At 43.1% G+C, this 11640-nt stretch overlaps 1 protein-coding gene across 1 annotated transcript; it reads right to left on the bottom strand.

The window, feature by feature from the left end:
• S1PR3 (sphingosine-1-phosphate receptor 3) lies at nucleotides 1-10796 on the bottom strand. The gene is made up of 2 exons (XM_066338437.1): nucleotides 10478-10796; nucleotides 1-5435 (listed from the first exon to the last, which is right to left on the bottom strand). Exon 2 carries the CDS (start codon nucleotides 5251-5253, stop codon nucleotides 4108-4110), a length of 1146 nt encoding a protein of 381 aa, XP_066194534.1. The 5' UTR covers nucleotides 5254-5435; nucleotides 10478-10796; the 3' UTR covers nucleotides 1-4107.
• Between the last annotated feature and the right edge of the window lie 844 nt (nucleotides 10797-11640).

Genomic DNA, 11640 nt, shown 5'->3' with positions numbered 1-11640 from the left:
CATAAGATTACATCAACTGTTTTCCTTTATTCAACGAAGTGGGCTACCTTGTCATAGAAGGAAATCATGTTTGACAAGAAGGACTTTACCCTCTCATGAATCTGTGCTGGCTGTGACTGATGGCTGCATTGTCTTCCAGGTTTTCAATACCTGCCAGAACAATCTTGACCATGATTTTACTGGGAACTGAAATGACACTCACGGGCCTGTAGTTTCCAGGGTCCTCCTTCCTGCCATTTTTGAAACTTGAGACAACATTCTTCAGCTTTTAGTCAGCTGAGACCTCTCTGGATTCCCCAAACCCCATGAAAATCATTCAGAGAGATTTTGCAATGGAAACAACAGCTCTTTGAGGATTCTTGGATAAATCCCTGTCAGGCCCCATAGATTTGTAGGGATCCAGCTGGAGCACCAGGTCCCACATAATTTCAGGGTCAGCTGGGAATTGATCACTCTTGCAGTCATGGTCCTTAAAGCTCAGGGCACTGAGCCTCCCTTGGTCTGTCATCTGTGTTGAAGACAGGCAAAGAATGCATTAAACACCTCTGCCATGTCCATGCCCCTGTCTGTGAGATGACCATCCTCACCCTTAATGGGCTGATTTTATTTCTAAGCTGCATTTTGTCAGTGATATTGAAATAACTTTTTTTATTGTTCTCCACATTTCCAGCAGCTTCATCTCCAAATGAACTTTATCTCAAGAATTTTCTCCCTACACTGGTGAACAGCATCTCAGTATTCTTCCCATGTCATTAGGCCTTGCTTCCACTGGGCACACACCTTCCATTTTGGTATCATTTCCAAGAGAAGATCAACCAAGACAGCCTTCTGCCTCTAGAGTACTGCTGTCAGGCACAACACCCAGAGTTTAAATGAATGTTTTCCATAAAAGGCTAAAACCTTTTCACAATTCTTTGAAAAATGACTGCTACTTGACACCTTTAGTTTAAAGGTTTGAGATTTTTTTTATTAGAATTTTTCAAAATGTTTCTGGTACCTAATGAGTTGAAAACACTCTCTAAGACTGTTGGCAATAAAAGATTCTTGGAAAGCAGATTGTGAAAACCTTTATTTTCTCCATAGGTGGCTGGATTTGCATTTATTTCACAATCTATAATCAAAACAAATATTCCAATTCATGAAATAAGATGAATGAAAGGCTCCTTTGTAGCCTTTGCTCCATGTAAAACCATTTGGAAAAGAAAACCTAATTTGGTTTCCTATATGCTCAAATCAGCCTAGATGACAAAAGGCTTAGATTCTGGGATGTGTTTGGAGGAGTTTTCTAATATTTTAGGGTGAAAGAAGATATTCTCCATCTTTTTCCAGCTTCAAGGGTATGTCATCTTCCTGGCTGTTTAAGGTCTGCTGGTGTAAAACCTTTGACTTGTCCTAATTTAAAATTCTGCTCTGAAATCTTCCACAATCTATGCCTTACCTAATAGTTTCCAATGGGATGGACTCACTGAAGATTGTATGGACAACAGGTTTTTTTCTCCAGTCAGAAGTACTATGTATATTGTATTAGCAGTGTTACACATGAAGCCATGAACCTTAGAAACCTGCTTCAAGTGCAGCAGGGTAGTGAACTAACAAAGTATCCCCACAGCTCCAAAATAAGAGAAGGAAATCAAAGAATGAAAAGGTTTTGTACCAACAAGCAATCACATGACCTTCGGTGGTGGAGTTCTTTCCATGACTTGCACCTTGCACCAATACTGACAATAGCTATGGCTAGAACACAGATGTTAAAACTCACTTTTATGTACGTTTTCTTGGACTTTGGCCATTAAAAATTTTTATTTTTCACCTATATAGCAAGAATCAGGTAACATCCTTGACATGAGGGTTGGTGTGGGTTCAGCTACCATGTTTTCTCAAACCATTGTGTTCCTAAGGCCTATCTACTCTACAACAGCAAGGAAGCTGCCATGTGCCATCACTTTAGGAACTAACACAAGTATGCAAATATTTTAGCTTGCAGTTTTAAAAGACACAACTTCAGGGGAGAATTTCCACAATACAGCCCAATAGCAGTGTAAAATCTAAAACCTAATCAAGCCACGGCAAGGCAATGCCACCAAGACTATTTCTCACAAAGTTACATAGCCTGCAGCTTGTATCTACAGTCCATATAGTTACATCATGCTTAGCTTGGTTTAGCTTTTTCTTCCTCTCTAAGTGCACTGCTTTTCAACATTTTTGGTAGAAATTATTTCATATTTACTATTCTCTTTCACAGTTATTTCATTCAAATACATTTCTTTGTTCTTATACACTTTTCTAACAGCATAAAACATTTACAGACTGTTAATTTGTAAAAGATAATTACAATGCAAACCTCTACATTTTAAAGGGTTTTGCTACATACAATACACAACTTATATACTATACATACTTGAGAAAAGTCTAATGCTGCTGCTTTAAATGATTAAGACCAGAATAAACTTAAGGATGAGCTCCTTCAGGCTGTGTATTAAAAAAGTCTCAACTACTTCTGATTGTGCATAAGGGAAAGTGTATTTTGAGACATTAAACACAAATCCTTGAAAGACCACAATAAAGTTAGATGTATACATTCTTACTGAGACAATGGGAACTTGTCCCAGAATTTCCCGTCAAACTTCACTGAAGTCTCCAGCCATAAAGTACAATTTATTTTTTTATTTTACACAGGCCACTTCCACGGGGACCTGAAAACAGATGTCTGTGAAGTCTTTACCGCTCCAGGACTCAGGGAACCACTCTGACACTCAACACCAACCTGTACTTAGGCTGATAAGGCAGTGAGGAACTATAAAGCTGTTTTCAGGCTTCTCTGGAACACTCTCAAAAGGTTATGGCTGGGGGTCCAGGTCTTCCTAACTAAACAAACCTTCCTTCCAGATCCAACGCAGAGCCGGGTATAAATGGAGATATGCCCTTGAGCATGACCCTGTTGTACCACATCTTCCCTTGTTTATCTGCAGAAGTGTCCAGAAATGGTAGAAGATAGGATCTCACTGACAGAAAATAGAATGTTGTCCCACTTGCTGAACTTCCCAGGGAGAACTTCTAACACAATCCCACACTGTGGTAAGGCCTGGAGAGGAAAGAAAGAACTCCACAGGAACCCACTGTAGTTCATTGCTTTCTGAAATGCTATGTCACTCTTTCAGAACTGAAGGACCTCAGCTTAGGTAGTGCATTCACAATGTACACAGGTTTACATAGGCTGGACATACAATTTTAAATATACTGAAAATAGTAAGCAAAAATATATTCATTGAAACATCACATACACTTGTTACACATGTATTGAGGGGTCATATTTTAACTACTTTAAATAGCAAATATATATCCTCTCTCAACGGTTTACTACTGCTTACTTAAAATACGTTGTGAAATGCCACAGTGACAACTGTCATGTTGTCTTTCACTAAACACAAAAAGTTTGACTAACATTGGAAAAAAATAAAAATACTGCATTGATATGACTTGTTAAAGTTTCTGAAAGTTAAAAGCTACTACTTCATTTTAAATATCCCCATTGAAACACATCTATTTGTACATTTAGTCACACTGTATACTACAATACAATGTTTAGCAAGTTGTAAACTTTTACCAATCAATGACTTTAACGAGAAATTGTACAAATATACAGCTATTTATACCACATACTTATAAGGCCATTAACACAACAGCAAGATACATGTAGAGAACTATAATCACCAACTTATGCAATGAATTCTCCCAACTGGCAATAACTGGGCTCATCTTACATTCACCAACAGTCTTTAGTGAATACTGAATTTCTAACAGGTTTTAGTGATGTCTTGCAAGATCAGTAAGTGTCAGATGAAGCCTTAGTATGCAATGCCATTGTGGCACTTGATGTCCTTAGCTGAGCATGGGCTCTGTCCTGGCTGCTGGGTAGCATGAAAGGATTTTTCTGGATCAGGTGTGTTACTGAATGAACACTCTAGGCAAATGATTGTTGATAAATAAGTTCTCAAAGTTAAATAAGTGGTTAGTGTTTTCCTCTGTGACTGAAGTGCATGAATATTTAAACTACACCTGTAGCTTAAACCTAAAAACCAGATAAAAATACTTATCTCAAGGAGTCCTTTACTTACAGAAGTTCCCGTTGTGAAATGAAGATTCATTTTTTTCAGGAATACATGAGGGAACATTTATTGGTGGGAAATCTTCCTTTGGCTTCTGGGTATTGCTGCTGCTGGATTTACTTCGACTGTGATCTGGAGTGGGTTGAATAGGCAAAGATCTGGCCACCTTGGATTTCACCAGGCAGCCACAAACAAGACGAAAGAAAGCCCGACGCATTTCCTTACTGGCCAGGGTGTAGATGATAGGGTTCATTGCAGAATTGATGACAGCCAGAGCAATAAACCAGTGGGCTTTGTACAAGATAGAGCACTCCTTGACTCTGCAGGCCACATCGATGAGGAACAGGATGAACAGTGGAGACCAGCATGCAATGAAGACACTAACAACGATCACAACAGTCCTAAGGAGTGCCATGGACCGCTCCGAGTTATTGTGGTTGGTGACGTTACGACTGCTGGACTTAACCAGTATGTAGATGCGGGCATACAGGATGACAATGGCAACCAAAATGGCTATGAAGATACTAATGCAGAACACAACATACTTTTTGGAGTACAGGGGCAAAATTGTTGAGCAATCTGGTAAGTTGTTTATACAGTTCCAACCGAGGATGGGGAGGGCACCCAGGGAAATTGAAATAAGCCAGCATGTACCAATGAGAAGGAACACTCTGTATTTTTTATTTGCGTCGTAAGGCCTCATTTTAATCATGGTCAAGTGCCGCTCAATAGCTATCGCTAGCAAGCTGAAAGTGGAAGCTCCCAGGGCAACAAACATGCTACCTTCCCTAATGAACCAGATTGTGGAGGACAAGCTCAGAGTTTTCTTCCCAGACATAAGAATGTTTACTTTGTAAACAATCCCAGCTAAAAGATCACAGAGAGCTAGATTGCCAATAAAAAAGTACATGCGGTTGTGAAATTTATTGTTTTTCCATATGGCAATCAACACCATCAAGTTTTCCAGGACTATGAAACTACATAAGATCAGAAATGAAATAGTGGGCAGGTCTATTTTATCAGTTGCCTTTTCCCTTAAAATAAGCTTTCCTGTGTAATTATAATGCAGTACAATCAGAGAGTCCACCTCCTCATTTCCTTGAGGGCTGACAATAGCATCAGTTGGCATGGTAACTGCTGCCATCATTTGTTTCTTGACGGATGCTGGATTTTTTTTCTTCAGTATCACAAGAATATAGTTCCAATAATTTTCCACAAGAGGGAGATCAAGCCACGTTCTTCCCAATGCTCCTCTGGGTAGGCGTTGTATATCCCCACCTCCAGCAAACCTCGCATATTAACTTGGGAGAGTGGCTCTCAAACCAGGCTCTGGAAATAAAATCGACAAATGAACATAAATATCATTGTCTTCCCATGTCACCCAGTGCTTAAGCTGCAACATGCACCCAGGAGCCAGGGGTTAGGGACTGTGACTGATGTGGTACCAAGGTCGAGCTCTGCTGCATGCCTCTCACGGTAGCTGTAGGTAAGCCCAGACACAGCCTGGATGCAGAAATACAGGGGCAATGTAGCCAACTGCTCAAAGGCATTTCCCCCATACAGAACTTCCATGCTGAAAAACACACAGAAGAGCCATGAGAAGGACTGGCAAACAGACCTAGCAAGCCATAGTGTGCACAGCAAGCAGTTCATTTCCTCTCAAAAAGACCTAATTGTACACAGCACTATCAATACACTACCAAACCATCTCTGCTTCCTCACCAGTAGGGCAGACTGTGTTTTTTAAGCTTGTTCTTCTTTGCCATGTAGACCCAAGGTAGGAAAGATCTTGAGAAAGTTGGTGTCAAGTCTTGATGCCAGCGTGCATGTAAAATAACTTCCCCCAGTTAATGGTATCGATTTCTGCTATTTACAATTAAGAAGCTGCACCAAAAGCCAGTCATCATAAAGCAAATCCTACCTCTCACACAAATTAGTTGGACTTCAGCTACGTTTTTTAAAATAAACATGGGAAGTCATGTTTTTTAAGTATTGTTTTTCTTTATAGTGAACTTTACCTTTTTTCCCCCTTTGCGTACGTACAATGGACATATATTTAAAGTTCTTAGGTTTTTTAAAAATAAAAAATAGTGACACCAGATTTGTCTTTCTCAGAAATTCTGATTTTCTTTAAGTTATAACTTAGATTTACTGCAACACCTTCCTATGGACTTTGAGGTTCCATTTTCACAGCAGATATTTCAATGTTTTTCAAAATACCAGAAGAGATCTGCACAGTAAAAATATCAGATGATGTCAGAAGCACTTATTGTTTTATCAAAAATGTTGCAGTTTAGTTGCTGCATACTCTAATGACAATCAGTGCTCATGCCTCAAATGTATGCACTGAGGATGAGCAAATGGCCAATTTTTCACTTTTCTAAGAAAACAAGGATGGAGATGAGGACAGAACTTGTTTCATGTGAACCAAATCCAGATTTGTAAGTCTTTTTTTTTTTTTTGGAAAGGTAAAAAAAAAATTGTGTTGGCTGGGAAAATACTTTTCATGGGCTGAAAATTAAATTACTTAGATTAGGGAAGTTTTTAAAAGCTGGAGCTCCTTACCATAGCATTTATTTACTCAAGGGTCATAAACATTTTCTAAACACATTAAAGACAGTTTCAAAGGACAGGTAAGGAGGCATGCAACAAGATAATCTTTAAGGTCTCTTCCAACCCAATCCATTCTCTGATTTTATGATTCTTTATGCAGGTTTCTTAAGATCAGAAAAATGTGTGAGTCACTGCTGACCCAACAGACTGTTTTGGGCACTTGAGAAGTCAGAGGTGCATTTTCAAGTGCCTTCTCAGGATGACAGGAAGAGCAAACCACATCCCAGATGAAAGTAAAGGGATTTAAATGGTTACCCACACCCTATTTTCCCACCCTTCCTCTTCCTTGATTCCCTCCTTCAGAAAAGAAGTTATCTGATAAAAGCTTACAGTGAACTGACTTGAATTCTTTAGTACATTCAGGATGTTCTAAAATTACTTTCTGAGAAAATAATTTGGTGTTTGCCCACTGTTATTTCCCCAGTCTAGTTCATAGGTCCAAACTACTATGGTTGAAGAGGTCCACTGGGAAAGACATACAAGAAACACAGTTGCTGATTGGTGTCCTTGGTCCTTTTTTATTCAGAAGATTACAGCAACCACCTCATTCCTTTCCCAAGTGCTGAGTAGAGCCCTTGAGCTGTTAAATTCTTCTCTGAAGCATGGTAACAGTGAAGCTCTCAACAAACTTCACCTCAGCTAAGGTTCAGTGTAATTGTAATTCAGTTACAATCTGCGCACTGTTATCACATTAACGGTCACAGTCTTTCGTTGTATTGGCTTATAACAAAATCCCACTGTGTCCATATGAATTGCAAGTGCTTTCCACTGTAAAATAAACAATTACATTTGACTAGAAAAGTATTTGTTAATAATAGTTCAACCAGCAATACCCACCAGACTGTCTGATGACTTCCTTGAGAGAATAATATTCCTATCATTTAAGAGCACCACATGCAACAAAATAAATATTTCTTTAAGTCATTTTCAAGTGAGTTATCACTCTTGTCTATCAAAGGGCAAATACATCTTTTTTCTGTGAAGAAAATTATATGCCAGACATCGGAGTTTATCAGTTGCAACTCAGCAGATGTAAAGTGTCATGATTCTACTAAAGATAATGGTACTATACCAGTTCCCCCGGCTGAAAGCAGGGATGATGCACTCAATCAGCAGAAATCCTACAGCCTCAGCCATTGTTACTAATTACTTCTCTTAAAATTGTTATAGCAAACTTAGTATCACAAAAGTAAATCTTTGTCCCTGCAAAGCTAATAAGACAACAATGAAAGTTGTAATGTTATTAAACCAGGACTCTCACTGACTGAGTATCACATAAGACATCTGAAAGTTAATATAAATAATGTAATAAATTAGAATTCATTTCCAAGTAATATAATGCAGCCATAGTTGTCTTTTGTTTACCTCCTGCTTTGGAGCCAGTAATTCAGAAAGCACACTTTTTCTTTACCAGTTAGAAAAATTAATGTTGGTTATGCATTATAATAACATGAAAGCACTAAGTCAGGTTCAGGATAACATGTCACTGCTTTGTGACAGCTCAATGATTTATTCCTCAAAACAAGTTTGCCCCAGTCACATACTAGCTGAAAAGTATGGATGTACTTTCAAAATATTTTAAAAACTACCTGAAGAACCTGTCTGTGGCATGTTGCTTGCCCAGGACTGCCATGGTTAGGTACCTCAGCATGCCAGACTCTTGAAACCACTGGAAATTCGTTTTATTTCCTCTAAAGCAAAGCAGAAGATCCCTACTTCTGCGCTACCAGGTACCATTAGAAGTTTAAACCTCTTTGCAGTGGAGAGGAAATCTGACGGTACTTCCTCATGGATGTGCTGGCTAAAACAGAGATTGCTAAACTACCAAATCAAGGCAGTGGTACAATATCAAGAACACAGTCACGTTCAGAACAATTCAGTTGCTTTCTCCAGCTATTTGGCTGACCTCTGTTGTCCCAGCTCCAAGGATGGAGACAACTGGGGTCAGCTGTGAGCACCAGTTTATCCCCCCTCCTGTGCAACCTCCTTGCCCACCAGCACACTTTGGGGTTTAACCACTGGACAGAGCTTAATGTGGTCTCCTGCAGAGGTCAAGGATCCTGGCAGGGTTAAGCACCCTTTCAAATTAAAGCAGCGGCTCTTTACCATGGATCACATCCCTGGTGGAGAGGGTCCACCAGTATCTGTATGGTCCCTCTGCCACACACACACCATGAAAGAAGCAATGGTGTGTGGAAGGCCACAGACCCTTGATCTGCTCTGTGGCAAGACACAGCCCCTCTGGCTTCACCAACTGAGCCACAAAGTGGTACAGGTAGAAACTCAGGGTCATAAATCTCACTGGCTAACCCGGCCTGTAACTTTTCTCTGAGAACATGTACTTCCCAGTGCCAGGAGGCACCAGGAAGCCTGTGATAACGGGGATGTTAAAACCCTTCAGCAACCATCTCCCTCCCGTACGTCTTGACTGTTTCCAGTGGGGTCTCTGGTTACGGGTCCCACAGGGAGCTGAGAACTTTTATCCTCTCATGAGTCATGGGCATTTTATATCTGAAAGAAATAGGAAATCTGTGTATTCAAAAAGCAAGCCAACCTGCTCTCAATTTTCCTGAAGTGAAAGCAACAAGTGAGAATAAAGTGAGCAGAGGACTTGCCCTTCTGCTATGTACTTTTGCCTGCAGAAGAACATATGATACCACACATTCAGTACACTCCTAATATGGAATTGTGTTTTCCTATTTTCCAAATAGCCACAGACTTGACCAAAGAAACCTGATGCCCCTTCACCACCACCACACATACTGCAGTTCTCCCTCTGCTTCCACGTACTACAATACACTCTGGCCAAAACCAGAAGTTTTTGAAACAACAAAGGGAAAGACAAGAATGCAAATCTGAAGCCAAACCTTTTTTATATTTTATGTATCTGTAAAGTCTTTCCAGATGAAAAGTAAACACACGTAATTTATCAGGCACACCCTTGTAATCTCATTAACAGAAAAGACTTTTGAGAAGAGCGGCACATTACAATACACATTTCCACTGATATTAAACTGTGCTAGATGCAAATGAAGTTTAGACAAATAAACACGTGCTGCAGAAAAATGTCTTAGAGAACACAAACTTTTAAAAGATTTTTTTTTTTTCTTAAGTGAATGTGCTGGCCTCGAGAAAACAAATAGCTACTTTTCTTGGCTTCTGGCTTTCAGACATCAGTCTGAATTTGGAAACACCGAGTAGCACACATGTACACCTCACAGGGGAACTCCCGCATGGTTTAACTCGTGGTCGTTAAAGGGAAGGCATTTTGACTTCTTCCCGCGTCTCCCAGCGCTCCCCACCTATTCCCTCCACTTCAAGCTTCAGTAACTGTTCTCAAATTTACATTAGCGCTGCCGCTTGACCCTTCTGGAGGGACCAAACATCTTGTTTAAGTTACCCGACGTGTCCGCACCGTGCCGGTATCACAGAGAGAACACCGTTCTACCCACGGGGAGTGAGGACCCTTGGACCCGGGGTCCCCACGCGGCTCGATGCCGCTCCGTGCCAGCCACCACTCCTTTGCACCACACCCCGAGCAGGGCTTCCCGCTCCGGCAGCCCGAGCGGCACGGCGCCGACGGGGGCCGGGAGAGGAGCCCAGGAGAGGAGCCCGGGAGAGGAGCCCGGGAGAGGAGCCCGGGAGAGGAGCCCGGGAGAGGAGCCCGGGAGAGGAGCCCGGGAGAGGAGCCCGGGAGAGGAGCCCGGGACAGGAGCCCGGGACAGGAGCCGGGCGGGCAGGGCGCGGAGCTCGGGTACCTGCTGCGTCCGCGCCGCGTCCCACGGCGCTCCGGGGCCGCCGCATCCGACCTCGCCGCCTGCGCGGCGCCGCTCGGGCCCCAGGGCTGCGCTGGGCAGGACCGGGCCGGGCCGGGCGGGGCTGGGGTGGCCCCGGCCCTGCCCCGCCGCCGCCGCCAATCCCCGCGGCTCCCCGCTCCCCGTCGCTGCCCGCTGCCGCCTCGCCCGGATACCCCCGACCTCCCTCCCGACCGCCCCTCCGGGCTTTTCTCGGTCCCCGCGTCCGCCTGCCCTCTGTTCGTGCCTCCAGCACGCCGCTCCCGCGCCGCCGTCGCCGCCGGACAGGCTCCACTCCCCGCCCCGGCGGCCCCTGCCTGCCCCCGTCCCGCCACGCCTCACCCCGCCCCGCGGCCGCTCACCGTGCCCCGTGCCCGGGGGAGCAGCGCCGGGGCTGCACGCTGCCGGCAGGGCAAGGCCGTGTGGCTGCCGGTGGGTTTAATGCTTAAACGGCGTTTTGGCCAGCCGGCGCGAAAATGTGAGGCGGCAGAGCCCACCGCCGAGTATTTGTAACGTCCGGAAAAATGCGAGGTGGAGGGTTAATCGAGTCGAGTGATTGGAATGTTCCAGTGAGGTGGTACGTATGATACCTCTGTTTCACTGTGTCCAGTAATGCGACCTTCAGAGGGCTTGAATGGAGAGGTACAGGGTAAAACATTCAGAAATTCTTGGTAAAAGTACTTCTGGTTTGACCCAGAACTGCTGATTACAGCATGCTCCTGGAAAGGTACCTCTTGGCAGAGTTATTGAGTGAATAATAGCAACCCAAGGACAGCGATAGGCACGTGGATTGTGCCAGTGACAAGGAGCAGCACTTTGAAAATGAAGTTGGAACATGGATCCCACAAGTGTCTTATTTAAATGCACTTGTAAGATCTTGTGGGTACAGCAAATCTATCAAGTGCGCACGATAAGCTGGCAAACAGAAGCACTACGGCAGCCTTGCTAAGCACAGCTGCAGACGTGTAGGGTTGCCTATCGGCTCACAGCAATCAGTGTTTTTCTTGGGAGTCTCCTGTCTGGACTTGAGCATCATCACACTTGAAGTCATGCCAAGGGCCTGGCTCTCAGGTTGCCTGCGCTGTTGTTCTGCAGGGATGAAAAGTCCTAGAGAAAAGTAGAACTAG

The sequence above is a fragment of the Sylvia atricapilla genome, chromosome Z (genome assembly GCF_009819655.1).
Source record: "Sylvia atricapilla isolate bSylAtr1 chromosome Z, bSylAtr1.pri, whole genome shotgun sequence".
Lineage (NCBI taxonomy): Eukaryota > Metazoa > Chordata > Aves > Passeriformes > Sylviidae > Sylvia > Sylvia atricapilla.
Note: the sequence above shows the minus strand (reverse complement) of the source record. Positions and strands in the feature narration are given on the sequence as shown.